Source organism: Salmo salar, chromosome 06 (assembly GCF_965601325.2).
Source record: "Salmo salar chromosome 06, fSalSal1, whole genome shotgun sequence".
Lineage (NCBI taxonomy): Eukaryota > Metazoa > Chordata > Actinopteri > Salmoniformes > Salmonidae > Salmo > Salmo salar.
Window position 1 is genome coordinate 22,313,143 of NC_138296.1, and position 21,338 is coordinate 22,334,480.

The 21,338-nt window shown below is 40.0% G+C and overlaps 1 protein-coding gene across 1 annotated transcript; it reads left to right on the forward strand.

The window, feature by feature from the left end:
• Nucleotides 1-1,733: 1,733 nt before the first annotated feature.
• Nucleotides 1,734-20,953, forward strand: LOC106606552 (NACHT, LRR and PYD domains-containing protein 1b allele 3). Its single transcript, XM_082976366.1, has 8 exons — nt 1,734-5,563; nt 7,414-7,565; nt 7,670-7,746; nt 7,923-8,128; nt 8,288-8,538; nt 11,293-11,412; nt 11,642-11,792; nt 16,046-20,953. Exons 1-8 carry the CDS (start codon nt 5,491-5,493, stop codon nt 16,276-16,278), a joined length of 1,263 nt encoding a protein of 420 aa, XP_082832492.1. The 5' UTR covers nt 1,734-5,490; the 3' UTR covers nt 16,279-20,953.
• Nucleotides 20,954-21,338: the final 385 nt, after the last annotated feature.

A 21,338-nucleotide genomic window follows, 5' to 3' on the forward strand; every position in this document is an offset into this window, starting at 1 on the left:
ACTACCCACACCCACACATAAAAAAACAGGCTGCCTAAGTATGGCTTCCAATCAGAGACAATGATAGACAGCTGCCTCTGATTGGAAACCATACCTGGCCAAAACATAGAAAACAAAACATAGAAATAGAAATCTAGAAAAATCACACATAGAAACAGAAAACCCCAAACCACCCAAAACAACCACCTGTCACGGCCTGACCACTCTACTATGGAAAATGACCTCTTACCAGGGTCAGGACGTGACACTTGTGCCTTTTAATCAATTTGAAGCATTGTTTGAGGAAATGCTTAAGGAAGAATATACTTGTTTCTGATGTATGGTTGTGTGCTTGTTGCTGAATGTATTGTTTTAGCTATTTTAATAGGGCACACTTGCGAAAGAGAAATTGTTTTAAATGTGTTTTCCCTGAATAAATATAGGTAAAGGAAACCACTGAAATGCAATTTTGTAATTTGGGTGAACTATCACTTCAACATAAATGAGAGGTCTTCTTGATCATGTTTTTCTATCTGAAAGGAAACTGAGTTGAAGGCAAAACTAAATTGTGACCTCCGTGAGAAAAAGAAAAAAATGTACTCCACTCTAACCGAGTCAATCAAGGACTCCATGCATCAATGCTATATAAGTTAGTCTTGAAATGAACATGTATACTGCTCAAAAAAATAAAGGGACCACTAAAATAACACATCCTAGATCTGAATGAATGAAATAATCTTATTAAATACTTTTTTCTTTACATAGTTGAATGTGCTGACAACAAAATCACACAAAAATGATCAATGGAAATCCAATTTATCAACCCATGGAGGTCTGGATTTGGAGTCACACTCAAAATTAAAGTGGAAAAACACACTACAGGCTGATCCAACTTTGATGTAATGTCCTTAAAACAAGTCAAAATGAGGCTCAGTAGTGTGTGTTGCCTCCACGTGCCTGTATGACCTCCCTACAATGCCTGGGCATGCTCCTGATGAGGTGACGGATGGTCTCCTGAGGGATCTCCTCCCAGACCTGGACTAAAGCATCCGCCAATTCCTGGACAGTCTGTGGTGCAACGTGGCATTGGTGGATGAAGCGAGACATGATGTCCCAGATGTGCTCAATTGGATTCAGGTCTGGGGAACGGGCGGGCCAGTCCATAGCATCAATGCCTTCCTCTTGCAGGAACTGCTGACACACTCCAGCCACATGAGGTCTAGCATTGTCTTGCATTAGGAGGAACCCAGGGCCAACCGCACCAGCATATGGTCTCACAAGGGGTCTGAGGATCTCATCTCGGTACCTAATGGCAGTCAGGCTACCTCTGGCGAGCACATGGAGGGCTGTGTGGCCCCCCAAAGAAATGCCACCCCACACCATGACTGACCCTCCGCCAAACCGGTCATGCTGGAGGATGTTGCAGGCAGTAGAACGTTCTCCACGGCGTCTCCAGACTCTGTCACGTCTGTCACGTGCTCAGTGTGAACCTGCTTTCATCTGTGAAGAGCACAGGGCGCCAGTGGCGAATTTGCCAATCTTGGTGTTCTCTGGCAAATGCCAAACGTCCTGCATGGTGTTGGGCTGTAAGCACAACCCCCACCTGTGGACGTCGGGCCCTCATACCACCCTCATGGAGTCTGTTTCTGACCGTTTGAGCAGACACATGCACATTTGTGGCCTGCTGGAGGTCATTTTGCAGGGCTCTGTCAGTGCTTCTCCTGCTTCTCCTTGCACAAAGGCGGAGGTAGCGGTCCTGCTGCTGGGTTGTTGCCCTCCTACGGCCTCCTCCACATCTCCTGATGTACTGGCCTGTCTCCTGGTAGCGCCTCCATGCTCTGGACACTACGCTGACAGACACAGCAACCTTCTTGCCACAGCTCGCATTGATGTGCCATCCTGAATGAGCTGCACTACCTGAGCCACTTGTGTGGGTTGTAGACTCCGTCTCATGCTACCACTAGAGTGAAAGCACCGCCAGCATTCAAAAGAGACCAAAACATCAGCCAGGAAGCATAAGAACTGAGAAGTGGTCTGTGGTCACCACCTGCCGAACCACTCCTTTATTGGGGGTGTCTTGCTAATTGCCTATCATTTCCACCTGTTGTCTATTCCATTTGCACAACAGCATGTGAAATGTATTGTCAATCAGTGTTGCTTCCTAAGTGGACAGTTTGATTTCACAGAAGTGTGATTGACTTGGAGTTACATTTTGTTGTTTAAGTGTTCCCTTTATTTTTTTGAGCAGTGTATTATCTGAGATAAAGTGTTGTGACCTAGTCATGAAAATGATAATGATATTTGTGAAGTAACAAGTTTTCAAACATACTGTACAGTGCATTCGGAAAGTATTCAGACCCCTTCCCATTTTCCACATTTTGTTACATTACAGCCTCATTCTAAATATATATTAACATTCTAAATATATATTAAATAAAAGCATGTCCCTCATCAATCTACACACGATACCCCATGATGATAGAGCAAAAACAGAAATACCTTACATAATTATTCAGACCCTTTGATACCAGACTCGAAATTGAGCTTAGGTTCATCCTGTTTCCATTGATCATCCTAGGAGATGTTTGTACAACTTAATTGGAGTCAACCTGTGTAAATTCAATTGATTGGACATGATTTGGAAAGGGACTATATATAAAGTCCCATCGATGACATGGCATGTCAGAGCAAAAACCAAGCCATGAGGTCGAAGCAATGGTCCGAAGACCTCCGAGACAGGAGTGTGTCAAGGCACAGATCTGGGGAAGGGTACCAAAAATGCCTGCAGCATTGATGGTCCCCAAGAAAACAGTGGACTTCATCATTCTTAAATTTAAGAATTTTGAAATCACCAACACGCTTCCTAGAGCTGTCTGCTCAGCAAAACTGACCAATTGTGGTAGAAGGGCCTTGGTCATGGAGGTGACCAAGAACCTGATGGTCACTCTACAAGAGCTCCAGAGTTCCTCTGTGGAGATGGGAGAACCTTCCAGAAGGACAACCATCTCTGCAGCACTCCACCAGTCAGTCCTTTATGGTATAGTTGCCAGACGGAAGCCAGTCCTCAGTTAAAGGCACATGACAGCCCGCTTGGAGTTTGCCAAAAGGCACCTAAAGGACTCTCAGACCATGAGAAACAAGATTCTCTGGTCTGATGAAACCAAGATTGAACTCTATGGCCTGAATGCCAAGCGTCACGTCTGGAGGAAACCAGGCACCACCCGTACGGTGAAGCACGGTGGTGGCAGCATTATGCTGTGGGGATGTTTTTCAGCGGCAGGGACTGGGAGACTAGTCAGGATCGAGGGAAAGATGAACAGAGAAAAGTACAGAGAGATCCTTAATGAAAACCTTCTCCATAACACTCTGGACCTCAGACTGGGGTGAAGGTTCACCTTCCAACAGGACAACGACACTAAGCACACAGCCAAGAAAATGCAGGAGTGGCTTGGGGATAAGTCTCTGAATGTCCTTGAGTGGCCCAGCCAGAGCCCGGACTTTAACCCAATCGATCATCTCCAGAGAGACCTGAAAAAAGCTATGCAGCGACGATCTCAATCCAACCTGACAGAGCTTGAGAGGATCTGCAGAGAAGAATGGGAGAAACTCCCCAAATAGAGTTGTGCCAAGCTTGTAGCGTCATACCCAAGAAGACTTGTGGCTGTAATCCCTGCCAAAGGTGCTTCAACAAATTACTGAGTAAAGGTTCTGAATACTTATGATAATGTGGTATTTAAGTTTTCATTTTTTATATATTAGCAAAAATACCTAAAACCCTGTTTTTGCTTTGTCATTATGGGGTATTGTGTGTAGATTGATGAGGGGGAAAAAAACAATTTCATCAATTTTAGAATAAGGCTTTATCGTAACAAAATGTGGAAAAGGTCAAGGGGTCTGAATACTTTCCGAATGCTCTGTATGTAGAATGTGCAGTGTTAATAGCATATGAAGTCGTACAATGGTTATGGAAACAATATGATGACTGTGTTTTAGGGGCATCAGAGCATACAGGAAAAGATTCTCTGAAAAGGATGAAAGATGAGCTACATCATCACATGAAGAATAACAACATTTTCCATAAGGCCAAGGAAGATATGCTGGGTTGTTTAATCAACCTAAAGGTTTGACACATTCAGGGCCGGATAGCATATGATAGCAAAATGTGTAGAATTGCTGGAAATTTGCCTTGAAACTGTTAAATCTTCTATCAGCTTCATGGCAAAATGTGTAGAATAGCAGGAAATTAGCACAAATATATATCATCCACATGGAAAAATGTGATCATCAGCATGAGCTGAGTTATAAAACAACACGTTTTCCTCTGTCCCATGGCAAAAAGTGTAGAATTGCATGAAATTAGCTTTAAAACCGCACATTTTTCTCTCTGCATCATAGCAAAATGTGTTGAAATGCAGTATGCAGTAAGTTAGCTGATACAAGCTTTGGACACATTATACAGTATAGTTAGAAACATGTATTAAAGTGGCACTCCACAATGATACAATACTACAAAATACAGATTTGTTTTTATCACATTGTGTTTCACTCAAATTTAGTTTTGAGACACTAAAAACAATCATTGTCAAACTTGGTACAGGCATCATCTACAATGAATTGCATCATCTATACACGTATGCATAAAAATGTACAGTTGATAAAGGACAATTACGCACAAAAAATAATATATTAGTTGGAGGATAGGGTGGCAGGCTTTGGCTCAGTCATTTACATTATTGTTACCTGATAAAATGTCACATAATGTATTATTTTCATTAAGACTGATAAAATGTTAATTTTGGTTGGACAGCTGACAAAAAAGTTCAACCCTAATTTCGTTGAATAACCCACAACAAAGCAAGGCATGACGTTAATTTTCAATGGAATCATTGTTGCAAAAGTATATACACGTTTATCTAGGGGAGTGTTTTGTATCGACCAGTCTCAATAGCGAGAAGGGCCACTCCACATCTACATTTTTCAAGTTTCGATATTGCTTGGATAAAACAGTATGTACATAGGGTTCTGTCCCAAAAGTGCATTTAAAAAGGCAGTAGGAGTGCTGTCACCTTGAATAGCAGCATTTGGCATGTATGTTACCGTTCAAATTAAATTCAGTTGTGTAATGTCTGTATATGTAACAACCCTTCACGTTACAGAGCAGATGGATTGATATTGGCTAATGGTAAACATAGTATATTATCTATGTACCCAAGTGTTGTTGCTATTGTCAATCTTTCACACAGCAGGTTAGGGGTGCATTTTCAGATGAGTTTAGGTTAGTACTTCTCTTGGGATCTGCATGTTTCCACAGGTCACCATAGCAAATATGTTTGCACTTGCTGAATTTAGATATTTGCGGCTTCAAATCAAACCAAAATACACTCAAGAAGAACCTAATTTATAAACACCTGGTGCACAGCATTTAGACCTGGTTGTGGTAAAGTACAATTATCAGTTAATGTGAGAGTGGACTAAATAATCATTTCTGTCCTACATTAGGATCACATCGTGATGCAGCTGAAGTGTAAACTACAAGAATCCATGGATCTCTCACTCAAGACCCCCAACAGCTCGTTTCTCCCAGGTAAATGAAACGGACCAAATGAAAAATAGTTTTGAAGGGTCATCCAACTCCGATTTCTAACTCGGGCCTTCTTCTAGAGCTCTGACTTTCCTACCTGAAGATCACTGACGTCATGATTTGACCCTGTATTTTTCAGAGTTCCCTGTTGTCTTGAAAGCACCATAACTCAGTCAAATGAACTGTCCCTTAACCTCGTTTTGTTATAACATCTTTGGTCTGACGGACCCTTACGTGACAACCAGAATGCAATGTATGATGTCAACAAACATGGAGCCACACATAGCTGGCAAAAAGCTTAGCATTAGCATAAACAGTACAACCTTCAAAAAAGTATTTTGTTGTCCATTAAAATCTATGCAAGAATCTAAATGCATTATTTGTTAATACATGATGCTCCATGCATACATACAGTATGCTACAGTAGAAATGAAAACACAATATAAAGAAAATGAGGCACTTACTTTGATAGGAACGCACACAACTGTAAGGAAAACAACAATGTAAGGAAAATAACAATGAAGACAATGCGGGCGCCAGACAAAAAAATGTGCCGGGGGGGAAAGTTTGTGCAAGGCCTGTTCTGACTAGAGATGCACAAATGTCTGCATACTTGATCTGCGGAAACATTGGGGAAGTGCTTGGGCTCTCATCGAAGAGAGAAGTTTGTACGGTTCAGTAAAGCCTCAAACATAAATTGTCCGCAACAGTGATATGGGCTACTTCTTCGTGAATTAATAAGGAGGCGGAACACACCTCAATTCAAACTGTTGTTAGAAAATACATCTTTATAAAAAATATGTACAAGTTGAAACATAGCCAATAGATAATTAGCAGGCAGCGTGCCTTGTGTTGAGGGCATAACAATCACATGTTGGAAAAGTGAGTGCATTCTGACATCACACACATAAAAAAACTCACACCTGGGCAACCATTAGAGATATTTGGAACTCACTCGTGAAAAGGTAAAATAATATGTTAAAGATTTCTTTAAACAGCCACTACAAACATCAGCTAACTTTATCCACCACAAGCTAACAATCAATAGAATTGATGGAGACATTTGAGCATGTTTTGTTGTCTTAAATGGCCAAAACACCTTTAAGCAACATCAAACCATCACAGCACAGTTGAAAAACATATGACACATAGAAATCCAATATGGATGGTGTTAAGAGATAGATGGGAGGGGTTGAGTGGAGCTGAAGGGTGGGACTAATAACAACAAGATAACAAATGTACAATATACTGTGTCTGTAAAATGTACATAGGTTCAGAACTTTTGTGAAATAGCACAGTTAAATTTATATGGCAAATAGAAATCAAACTGGATGGACATCAGAAATAGATGGGAGAGGTGGAGGTTAAAGGAAGGCCAGGACTAAAAACAAACAAAATATAACTATTGTAAAATAGATTGTGCCCATAAAATGTATATAGTGTGTACCGTATAAGCTGGAAATAGAAGACTAAATGTTGTTGTTTATTAGTTTACTCCAATTAGGGGAGGGGTGGTAGGGTTTGTTGGAAATAATAAAGGAAAATATATTTCAAAGAGACGGTGTGGTGTGGTGTGTATATTTTATTTATTTTTTACCCCCCAAAATATATGGGGGATTGGAAAGGATGCAGACAATTGCATTGATGGAAGCTACAATCTATCCCCAATATTAAAGCTGATCTACACCCCCCCCCCCCCCCCCCCCCCCCCAATGTTTTACATATCGAACCAAATACAGAGTTCATTTTTAGTTCATTTTAGGTGATTTGGCCACTATCTAACATCAAGTTCTAAAATCCTGAACTTCCCCTTTAAAAGTTGATGCTTGTCCTGAATCCTTTCTCTTATGCAGATGATGTCACTGTGGAGTACAACAAGATGAAGATGTACTATGAGAAACTGATGGGTTGCTCTAGTACAGTACAATTCACTCCAAGATTGGATTTACACACAAAAACTACCACATTTGAGTCACAGTCTGGGAATGGTAGGAAGTGTGTGCAGGTATGTTTGTGGGGAGTTGATTAACCACATCTCAACAATAATTCAGTCTGGGAGTGTTTGATCCCATGTACTATGGTTGCCTGGTCTTCCTTTTTCTGTTACAGGTGTCACCAAATGTAACAATGTTAACTCCTGAGATTGACAAAGAACTTACAACACATAACCGCAAGCCTACATATAGGTAACTGTTGATCACTGAAACTTCCACTACTTTATCTTGGCCTTTTCCTATGGTCATGTTTACCACTAATCAGTTCCACACAAAATCTACAAAGACATTATGTCAAGAGTGCTTGACACTTTTGATTTATAAAATTAGTTTACAACTGTCACATTTGCCCTTCATCTGCCTCGCAGGCTCCAATGCCCCAAGGCAGGTCTTTTCCAGTGCAGTTCCACTGGACTGGTGTTTCTCATGGAAGGGAAGGGAGATATGATTTACATGATGACTCAATGGGACAGCAGCCTCCTGGGCTCCATGACACCAGCAGGACCCCTATTCAGCATTGACTGTCCTCAGCAGTGTGTCCGCCAACTGCATCTCCCACACTGTATGTGTGATGGTAAGTGATGCATCATTTCTAATAATACAATAATAAAATGGGTATGACATGACAATACCACTGAATAATACATTCAATAATAATACATACTTTGGATGAGACTTACAGTAAATTAAAGCATTATTTACAGTCAATTAAAGCATTGTTCTTATTCTGCAGAGAAGGATGACAATTTGTCCGTGGCCCATGTTACTGATGGCAACATGGAGATTGTTCAGCCACTCAAGACGACTGCTACACACGTGATTGTAACCATCACACACCTCTCCCTCTTTGGCCTCATCAGAAATTGGTTCTCCTTCCTCCCAGTCCGAAGCCAGGTGCTGCTGTTCTTCCGACCACAATGGAACAGACCCCAGAAGCGCATACTGAATGTTATGTTGTTGCCCAAGAATGTGCCACTTTGTGAGGTAATATTTACAGTATCAATAAATTCATTCTGCACACTGCAAGAGCTTTTTGGGAGACTGAATAAGTCAAGCTACAGTGCCTTCAGAAAGGACTCACACCCCATGCCATTTTTTTACGTTTTGTTGTTACAGCCTAAATTGAAAATGGATTAAATTGAGCTTTTGTGTCACTGGCCTACACATAATACCCCATAATGTCAAAGTAGAATGATGTATTATTATTTATTTTTATTTTTTACAAATGAATTATCAATGAAAAGCTGAGATGTCTTGAGTCAATAAGTATTCAACCCCTTTGTTATGGCAAGCCTAAATAAGTTCAGGAGTAAAAATATGCTAAACAAGTCACATAATAAGTTGCATGGACTCACTCTGTGTGCAATAATAGTGTTTACCATGATTTTGAATGACTACATTATCTCTGTATCCCACGCTTATAATTATCTGTAATTAATTGTCATCGGCAAGGACTAGGGAGAAACTGAATAGAGTGAAGCACAGGCAAAATCCTACAGGAAAACCAGGTTCAGTCTGCTTTCCAACAGACACTGGGAGACAAATGTACTTTTTAGCAGGACAATAACCTAAAACACAAAGCCAAATATACACTGGAGTTGCCTACTAAGACAACATTGAATGTTCCTCAGTGGCCTAGGTACAGATTTGACATAAATCCACTTGAAAAACTATGGCAAAACTTGAAAATGACTAGGTAGCAAAAATCACAACCATGTTGACAGAGATGGAATAATTTATTTAACCTGTTGGGGCTAGGGCTAGCCTTAATCCCCCAGTTGGGATTGCTAGCAAGGCGGGAAATTCAAAACATCAAAAATCTAATAATTTCAATTTCTCAAACAATCAACTATTTTACACCATTTAAAATATAAACATCTCCTTAATCTAACCACATTGTTCGATTTTCAAAGAGGCTTTTCGGCGAAAGCATAAAGTTAGATTATGTTAAGACAGTACATAGCCAAAAAAGTACAAACATCCATTTTCAATTCAAGGACAGGCGTCACCAAAAGCAGAAAACCAGCTAAAATGATGCACTAACCTTTGACAATCTTCATCAGATGACACTCCTAGGACATTATGTTATACAATACATGCATTTTTGTTCCATCAAGTTCATATTTATATCCAAAAACAGCATTTTACAGTGGCAGAATTTTTTTTCCCTCAAATGCTTCCGGTGAATCAACGTTACAATTTACAAAATTACTATTCGAAAACATTGGTAAATTATAATATTGTCATTCAAAGAATTATAGATTAACATCTCGTAAATGCTACCGCATTGCGAGATTTCAAAATAACTTTACTGGGAAATCACACTTTGCAATAAACGGGGTCCTATGCTAAGAACATGCTAAGAACAATAGGCTAGGATATACAGGTTAGCACCATCTAATATCAATAATACTATTGTTAATAATCCCTTACCTTTGATTATCTCCATCAGAAGGCACTTCCAGGAATCCCAGGTCCACAACAAATGTGGTTTCTTTTGACAAAGTTCATTATTTATGTCCAAATAACTCCAAATTGTTCCATGTTGTTAGGCGTTCAGTAGGCTCCTCAAAAGTAGGGCGGGGGGGGGGGAAAGTCACAACGAAAAGTAAAAAAACAAATCTATTTACGTTCGTTCAAACATGTCAAACGTTGTTTAGCATCAATCTTTAGGGCCATTTTTAACGTGAAACATCAGTAATATTTCAACCCGACCTCTCCTGTGTCTTGAAAACCGTTTTTGAAAAATGTCTCGCCTCACATGCATGCGCAGGTGCTTGCAATAATGAAGTGATGACATCCCAGGGACATCAACTTCTCTTCGTTGTCATCCGGTCTCTGTTCATCATAGACGCTTCAAACAACTTTATAAAGATCGTTGACATCTAGTGGAAGCCGTAGGAAGTGCGAAATGAATCCTTTGTCACTGTGTGATCTATTAGCAATGACTCGAAAATAGTACAGCCACAAAATTCTCATTTCCTGGTTGTATTTTTCTCAGGTTTTTGCCTGCCATATGAGTTTTGTTATACTTACAGACACCATTCAAACAGTTTTAGAAAATTCAGAGTGTTTCCTATCCAAATCTGTTAATACTATGCATATCCTAGCTTCTGAGTTGGTGTAGGAGGCAGTTAAAAAAGGGCACATATTTTTTTCAAAATTCTCAATACTGCCCCCTATCCCCAACAGGTTTTAAGAATAAGGCATCACTGCAGTACCTGGTTCGAATCCAGGCTGCATCACATTGGGAGTCCCATAGGGCGGCACACAATTGGCCCAGCGCCGTCTGGGTTTGGCCGGGTAGACCGTCATTGAATTTGTTCTTAACTGACCTGCCTAGTTAAATATGTAAAAAAAAAAAACAATCCAGGTGTGCAATGCTCTTAGAAACATACCCAGAAAGACTCATAGCCAAAGGTTATTCTAACATGTATTGACTCAGGGGTGTTAATACCTATGCAAATTAGATATTTAATTTAATATTTAAATATTAAATATTTATTTAATTTTCAATACATTTCTAAAAACATGTTTTTACTTTGTCATTGTCGGGTATTGTGTGTAGTTGGGTGAGTAAAGGAAAATCATTTGGAATTCAAGCTTTAACACAACAAAATGTGGAATAAATCAAGGGGTATGAATACTTTCTGAAGGCACTGTAGTAGCCATTACTTGATTTCTGTTAGTGTGAAGGTTTCAGTTTGCCCTGAAGTAATGCACCTATTATCTTTGAAGGTAGAACATCAACAGAAAGGGAGTACTTTCATTCAATCCAGCTCCAAGTGCACATTGACTCCTAGAGGAAAATATGGTCTCTGCTGTAAGCTGGTGGCAAATTCTAGCACAAAGACAAAAGTAAGCATGGCCATCACATACAACCATATATTCCTATATAAGTATTCCTTTGTAATGTGCTACTACTGGTTTGTGGTGTTGGGTATGATGTGTGGTTTTTATGTGCATGTACCTGACACCATGAAGTTCCCACAGGAAAAAACGTTGTGTTATATGACCAGCTACAGTATCTCAATCTCTCTGTTACTCTCTATATTTGGCTAATATTCTTTTTCATTTTGTGTTTCAGAGTGGACAGTTTGACTATGACTATAGCCCAAACTTCCACCCCACATTTCAGGTGTTTTTAGACTGCATGTCGGGTGCAGAGAACATCAGACTGAGTCTTTTAGACAGAGGAAGTAACGACCAAAGAGTGTGGGAGTGTCTAATTCCAAAAGGTTAGATGAAATGCCAGTTTGTTATTACACTGTACACCCCTCACACATTTAAACTGTATTCAACACACTGTACACCCCTCACCCCTACTCATTTAAACTGTATTCAACACACTGTACACCCCTCACCCCCTACTCATTTAAACTGTATACAACACTGTACACCCCTTAACCCCCTACTCATTTAAACTGTATTCAACACACTGCACACCCCTTACCCCTACTTATTTAAACTGTATTCAACACTGTACACCACTCACCCCTACTTATTTAATCTGTATTCAACACTGTACACCCCTCACCCCCTACTTATTTAAACTGTATTCAACACTGTACACCCCTACTCATTTAAACTGTATTCAACACACTGTACACCCCTCACCCCTACTCATTTAAACTGTATTCAACACACTGTACACCCCTCACCCCCTACTAATTTAAACTGTATACAACACTGTACACCCCTCACCCACTATTCATTTAAACTGTATTTAACACACTGTACACCCCTCGCCCCCTACTCATTTAAACTGTATTCAACACACTGTACACCCCTCATCCCCTACTCATTTAAACTGAATTCAACACACTGTACACCCCTCGCCCCCTACTCATTTAAACTGTATTCAACACTGTACACCCCTACTCATTTAAACTGCATTCAACACACTGTACACCCCTCACCCCTACTCATTTAAACTGTATTCAACACACTGTACACTCCTCAACCCCCTACTCATTTAAACTGTATTCAACACAATGTACACCCCTCACCCCTACTCATTTAAACTGTATTCAACACACTGTACACCCCTCACCCCCTACTCATTTAAACTGTATTCAACACACTGTACACCCCTCACCCCCTACTCATTTAAACTGTATTCAACACAATGTACACCCCTCACCCCCTACTCATTTAAACTGTATTCAACACTGTACACCCCTCACCCCTACTCATTTAAACTGTATTCAACACACTGTACACTCCTCAACCCCCTACTCATTTAAACTGTATTCAACACTGTACACCCCTCACCCCCTACTCATTTAAACTGTATTCAACACTGTACACCCCTCACCCCCTACTCATTTAAACTGTATTTAACACACTGTACACCCCTCGCCCCCTACTCATTTAAACTGTATTCACACACTGTCACCCCCACCCCTACTCATTTAAACTGTATTCAACACACTGTACACCCCTCGCCCCCTACTCATTTAAACTGTATTCAACACACTGTACACCCCTCACCCCCTACTCATTTAAACTGTATTCAACACACTGTACACCCCTCACCCCCTACTCATTTAAACTGTATTCAACACTGTACACCCCTCACCCCCTACTCATTTAAACTGTATTCAACACACTGTACACCCCTCACCCCCTACTCATTTAAACTGTATTCAACACACTGTACACCCCTCAACCCCCTACTCATTTAAACTGTATTCAACACAATGTACACCCCTCACCCCTACTCATTTAAACTGTATTCAACACACTGTACACCCCTTACCCCTACTTATTTAAACTGTATTCAACACTGTACACCACTCACCCCTACTCATTTAAACTGTATTCAACACATGTACACCCCTCACCCCCTACTTATTTAAACTGTATTCAACACACTGTACACCCCTACCCCACTCATTTAAACTGTATTCAACACACTGTACACCCCTCACCCCTACTCATTTAAACTGTATTCAACACACTGTACACCCCTCACCCCCTACTTATTTAAACTGTATTCAACACTGTACACCCCTCACCCACTACTCATTTAAACTGTATTCAACACACTGTACACCCCTCGCCCCCTACTCATTTAAACTGTATTCAACACACTGTACACCCCTCATCCCCTACTCATTTAAACTGAATTCAACACACTGTACACCCCTCGCCCCCTACTCATTTAAACTGTATTCAACACTGTACACCCCTACTCATTTAAACTGCATTCAACACACTGTACACCCCTCACCCCTACTCATTTAAACTGTATTCAACACACTGTACACTCCTCAACCCCCTACTCATTTAAACTGTATTCAACACAATGTACACCCCTCACCCCTACTCATTTAAACTGTATTCAACACACTGTACACTCCTCAACCCCCTACTCATTTAAACTGTATTCAACACTGTACACCCCTCACCCCCTACTCATTTAAACTGTATTCAACACCGTACACCCCTCACCCCCTACTCATTTAAACTGTATTCAACACTGTACACCCCTACTCATTTAAACTGCATTCAACACATTGTACACCCCTCACCCCTACTTATTTAAACTGTATTCAACACTGTACACCCCTCACCCCTACTTATTTAAACTGTATTCAACACTGTACACCCCTCACCCCCTACTTATTTAAACTGTATTCAACACTGTACACCCCTACTCATTTAAACTGTATTCAACACACTGTACACCCCTCACCCCTACTCATTTAAACTGTATTCAACACACTGTACACCCCTCACCCCCCACACATTTAAACTGTATTCAACACACTGTACACCCCTCACCCCTACTCATTTAAACTGTATTCAACACTGTACACCCCTCACCCCCTACTTATTTAAACTGTATTCAACACACTGTACACTCCTCAACCCCCTACTCATTTAAACTGTATTCAACACTGTACACCCCTCACCCCCTACTCATTTAAACTGTATTCAACACTGTACACCCCTCACCCCCTACTCATTTAAACTGTATTCAACACACTGTACACCCCTCACCCCCTACTAATTTAAAATGTATTCAACACAATGTACACCGCTCGCCCCCTACTCATTTAAACTGTATTCAACACACTGTACACCCCTCACCCCTACTTATTTAAACTGTATTCAACACACTGTACACCCCTTACCCCTACTCATTTAAACTGTATTCAACACACTGTACACCCCTCACCCCTACTCATTTAAACTGTATTCAACACACTGTACACCCCTTACCCCTACTTATTTAAACTGTATTCAACACTGTAGACCCCTCACCCCTACTCATTTAAACTGTATTCATCACAATGTACACCCCTCGCCCCCTACTCATTTAAACTGTATTCAACACACTGTACACCCCTCATCCCCCTACACATTTAAACTGTATTCAACACACTGTACACCCCTCACCCCCTACTCATTTAAACTGTATTCAACACACTGTACACCCCTCACCCCCTACTTATTTAAACTGTATTCAACACACTGTACACCCCTCAACCCCCTACTCATTTAAACTGTATTCAACACACTGTACACCCCTCACCCCCTACTCATTTAAACTGTATTCAACACACTGTACACCCCTCACCCCCTACTCATTTAAACTGTATTCAACACACTGTACACCCCTCACCCCCTTCTCATTTAAAATGTATTCAACACAATGTACACCCCTCGCCCCCTACTCATTTAAACTGTATTCAACACACTGTACACCCCTCAACCCCCTACTCATTTAAACTGTATTCAACACATGTACACCCCTCACCCCCTACTTATTTAAACTGTTTTCAACACACTGTACACTCCTCAACCCCCTACTCATTTAAACTGTATTCAACACACTGTACACCCCCTCACCCCCTACTCATTTAAACTGTATTCAACACACTGTACACCCCTCACCCCCTACTCATTTAAACTGTATTCAACACACTGTACACCCCTCACCCCCTACTCATTTAAACTGTATTCAACACAATGTACACCGCTCGCCCCCTACTCATTTAAACTGTATTCAACACAATGTACACCCCTCACCCCTACTTATTTAAACTGTATTCATCACACTGTACACCCCTCACCCCTACTTATTTAAACTGTATTCAAGCACACTGTACACCCCTTACCCCTACTCATTTAAACTGTATTCAACACACTGTACACCCCTCACCCCCTACTTATTTAAACTGTATTCAACACACTGTACACCCCTCACCCCCTACTCATTTAAACTGTATTCAACACACTGTACACCCCTCACCCCCTACTCATTTAAACTGTATTCAACACAATGTACACCCCTCACCCCTACTCATTTAAACTGTATTCAACACACTGTACACTCCTCAACCCCCTACTCATTTAAACTGTATTCAACACACTGTACACCCCTCACCCCCTACTCATTTAAACTGTATTCAACACACTGTACACCCCTCACCCCTTACTCATTTAAAATGTGATGAGATTTTCTTCTCCACATCTTCAGATTTCGAACCACCTCAAGTCAATCCGATCAACCCTAATCCTGGTAGGGTTTTGTTTTCTCTCTCATTGTCAATGGCTATATGTCTGATATGGAATGTGTTTGTTTGTTACACAAAGGAATCAATAATTGGTTTGTTAACTTTATTTGTAGATCTTGTAAGTACGGCATCAAGGGATCAGTCTCATTTAAACTGTATATATTTATACTCCGGACTCCGACATTGCTCATCCTAATTTGTCTATATCTCTTAATTGTTTTTTTTTTTACTTTTTAGATTTGTGTGTATTGTTGTGTAGAGATATATGTTAGATATCACTGCACTGTTGGAGCTAGGAACACAAGCCTTTCTCTATACCCTCATTTGATTTGTTAAAATAGATACATTGTGTTTGGTGGTTTGTTATGTAGATATTTTTTTTTGGGGGGGGGGTTTAGTTAATTATGGCTCTAATAATATAACCATTTTCTGACATGAATCTCAGGTGCTGAGCCTGAACTGAACCAGCTCTCAGGTGAAGCATTTGTTGATGAACATATGGCTGATCTCATTCAGAGGGTCATGATGGCGCTGCCTGTAGCAGATTACCTGTTAACAGAGAACATGATCCAACAGGAAATGTACACAATAATCTGCAGTAAATCTACTAGTCAGGAGCAAATGAGACTGGTTTTTGATGCTGCACGAAAAGGAGGAAGAAGAGTGAAATCTGCCTTGTACACTTCTCTCCAAATCCATGAACCTCGTCTTGTCCAGGACCTGGGTAAGATCAAACTCCTCTGATCCCCGTAGCTCAGTTGGTAGAACATGGTGCTTGCAACAACAGGTTAGTGGGTTAAATTCCCAGGAGCACCCATACGTAATAATATATGCACGTGTGACTGTAAGTCCCTTTGGATATGAGCGTTTGCTAAATGTCCTATATTACCTTCGTTTTTGCTCTCACACTATGCGTGCCTGAATCATGCAGAGACTTTAGAATGGCCCATGTAACTTACAAAGGTTCCCAAAATAACCCTAATATTTCATTTAGACGGCCCGCAATCATGGCTTGTACAGACAGAATACAGTATTTGTCTGTCCGTCAAAAGTTGAACTAATTTCAGCGTGTTTGGAGTATTGCAGCATTCTTAATTATTTTGTTGCATAACAATCACTGCCCTCTTATAGACATAATACAATACATTTAAAGATCAGTTACCAGATAATTCCTGCTACAATACTGTAGGGTATTGTTGCAGAGTTCAGTGCAGTGGGTTTGATTCCCAGGAGCACCTATTCGTAAAAATATATTCATAAATATATATATAGTCCCTTTGCATAAAAGTGTCTGATAAATGTCATATATTTTATTATTATTGCTCTCCCACTATGAGTACCTGAAACATGGAGGGACATTAGAATGGCCCCTGTAAATTGCAACGCTTCCCAAAATAACCATAATATTTCAAATAGACGGCCCGCACTTAGGGCAGACAGAATACATTTTGTGGACGGAGAGTATATTGTTCCTATAGTGTGTATTCGCATAGTATTTATTTGTGTGTGTGTGTATTCAGTGTGTATTCCCATTGTGTGTATTCGTATGTATTTTGATGGGAAGTATGTACATTTACAGTAACATTTCTAATCCCATTCTTCTACCAATGGCAGCAGCAGCTTCCCGCTGATGAATGTGATCGCTTGGGTTGGTCCTCCGCTGGACAAAGGGCAGCAAGCGGTCCCTCTTCCAGAGCAGGATGTCACAATAATACAGTCACTATGCTCTTAATCTGCATTGGAGTGTTGGGCGATATGACTGACAGCAGAAAGTCTATGATGATTTAAAGTGAAAGCTTCTTGTGAAATCTATAGTCTGTTATAGTAGTTTGTTAGACTGGAAATCCAGTGTGTTTGTGCGAACATTCCAATCTTTGCCACTTCATGTCATGCCAAACAGTCTTTTAAATTATGCTAATTTGTATTTGGGTTACATTGAGAAACAGTCTATTTTCAATCCTCTCAAAAATATTTTCTTGCCTAACATCATTATTTGGAAACGGTATATTGATGATATTTTTGTTCTATGGAGGGGTGATGCAAAACAGCTCCAGGCATTTTATGCTTTTCTTAACTCCTGTTCTGAACATCTGAGATTTACTATGCAATCTGATACACGTCAAATCAGTTTTCTTGATCTTCTGATCTTGTGTGAAGATAATGTTCTATACACTAATCTTTACAGGAAACCTACTGATCGTAACAGTTTGTTGAGGGCTGACAGTTGTCACCCACTTCCCTTGAAAAATAGTTATCCCTACAGCCAATTCTGTCGAATCAAAAGAATTTGCAAAAAACTATCAAATTACAACAGAAATATGGCTGAGATGCAAAGAAAATTCAAGGATAGGGGGTCCAAAAATGATCAGATTAATACTGCCATTGAGAAAATTCAAAAGAAAATGAGACATGACCTTTTGTCAAGATCAGTCTCGTAAAAATAAGCATTCTTGCGCTCTAACTACCCGCTATTCAAAGTGCTCTGAACAAGTTATGGGAATCGTTCACAAACATTGGCACATTCTTAAATCTGATGATAGTCTCGGTAATGTGTTTTCGGACCTTCCCTTGGTCGTATTCTCGCGGGGCAGAAATCTCAGAGACCAATTGGTACCCTCTGATTTACCACCCCAAGATATTCCTGAACAATGTCTATTTGCGCCCCTATTGGATGGAAATTACATGTGTAATGGCTGTGCTCAATGCAATGGTGATCCTTCAAACACCCACAAACAGGGAAATCGATCCCAATCAAAGGTGTTATTACGTGCTCCACTAAGGCAGTTATTTATCTTATAACTTGTCCTTGTGGGAAAAATTATGTGGGTAAAACAAAGTGTGAATTAATAGTACGTATATCAGAGCAGCGTAGCACCATTAGGTCCAAAAACTCGACTTACCCAGATGCGGCCCACTTTTTGGAAGCAAACCACTCGATTTCATCTCTGCGTTATATTGGCATCGAACATGTGAGGGGGTGACCTCGATAATTTATTGTTAAAATGAGAGGCTGCCTGGATTTTTTATTTAAAGACCCTTGCTCCCTTCGGTCTCAACGTAGACTTTGATCTGAAGCCATTCTTGTGATTATTGTGACTTTTCCATTGTAATTGTTTGTAGGCTTATGTAGTCTAAATTGAATCTATGATCGTATGCTATTCATTTGTTTTTTGTAATGTTCTTTGTATGTCATTTTAATATTTGAGAATTAACCAATGATATTAGGCCATACTTGGCCATGATTACAGACACCTGTGTGTGTGTGTGTGTGTGTGTGTGTCTTTTGAATCTATATAAACGAGTCATCCTGCAGTGTTTGTGAATATACCCTGATGAAGACAGCTTGCCTGTCGAAACGTTGAACATTACATTTTTGCATCTGAGCTCTTAGAGTGTGCGGCTCTCCTTTATTTTCAAGTTTTCCACTCCGCAAGCCAGCATCTCGCCTAAATAGGTGTGCGTTTCTTTTTCCTCTAGATTATGCCAAACAGTCTGGCATGACAATAATCAATCAAAATCAGAAATAAGTTTATTCGTCACGTGCACAGGATACACTGTGTGAGTGTGTGTGCATGTAAATGAATGGATGTGGGTTTGCGTGAGTCTGTGTGGGTGGGAATGTCTGGAGTGGTGTGCGTAGACAGCCAGTGATTGCAGGTAGACAGTCATTGATAAGCTGTTCAGCAGTTTTAATGCTTCAGAGTTCGCCCCCAGTGATGAACGGTGCAGCCTTCACCACCCTCTGTAGAGCCTTGTTGTGGAGAGGGGTGCAGCTGCCGTACCAGGCGGTGATACAGCCAGTCAGTATGCAGCTCAATGGTACATCTGTAGAAACTGGTGGCAAGTCTTTTCAGCCACCTGAGGAAGAACAGGCGCTGGCGTGCCTTCTTGATAAATGCACCAAGGAGTGGAATGTTACCACAAACACACCAGATTTCTGCATGCTAGTAGTGTGTCCTAGTATTTACAATCATTTGTTACCATGTTCATTTTTAAATGTATTTTGTCTTTGTAATACGATTATTTCTTTGTAATAGGGTGGTGCATTTCCTAATTTTTCTCATTTACTTATATTAATGTAGTGAATATAAATTACAGTTTTAATGTTGAAATGTTGACATTTAACACCATTCAGTTTCTACAAATGTGTTGAACCAGAAGGGTGCAGAGTCATGTTATTAATAGTCAGATTGTATGTTTCTGACTGACTACTCTGTACTCTGGTAGTACTGTAGCCTACACAGGTCCATCCACCACAGAGATAGAAGGAAAATAAATATCCCAGAGGAAAAACTTTAACCTTGTGATGGTCCAATTGTTGCTGTTTACCAACGTTTCCATTCTATTTCTCTGGAATGTTGCCTTACTCTACTTTTGGAATAGCAAGCCTCTATTGAAACGGTGTAGTCAGAACATTATATGCAATTTTGAGTTTATGTATTTTTGTATTTTTCAGTTTAATTAATTGGTCTGAATTTTCATATCTCATCAAAAAGTCCTTTATTACTCAGATACTTACTAAGTTTGTCTGCTTTTGAATGGAAGCATATTATTTGAGCTACTACAGTTTATTAATCATGTGTTGGTTTATTTTTCATTCATTCAAAGCATTCAGGTGACTATTGTTTATGCTTGAATTATTGATTAATCCTTTTATACATCCTTTTATGCAGAAATAATAGCTGGATGTGTTTCTTTCCAATTGACCATTTAACCAAAATATGTCAATGTGATGTTGTTATAACCTAATAGTTATGTTTAGTCATTTTGTAACTTGTTGATTATTGTTATGTCCGTTGTGGGGGAAAGAGGATGTTTGAAAATCATGTCCTGCTATGGGTTTATTCCTCAATAAATAATGACTATAAATAGTTATGGTGTGGCGATTCCCTTCACATGAAACAATATGGTGTAGTGTTTAGGGTGAGGAGGGTTAATGATTATACTAAACAAAATAGCTTCTATATGATCAATACCAACGTTCAACATGATTAGAATTCATTTTCAAATTCCAATTATCATGGGTCTTCTTACAAGAAATACATCATCAACGTGTCTTATATCAGTTGAACGCTTAAATTCTTGTTAATCTAACTGCACTGTCTGGTTTACAGTAGCTATTACAGCGAAAACATGCCATGCGATTGTTTGAGGACGGTGCTCCACATCAAAATATTTTTCCACCGGCACAGGTTTCAGAAATTCACAAATAGCGATTAAATATTCACTTACTTTATAAATATCTTCCTCTGATTT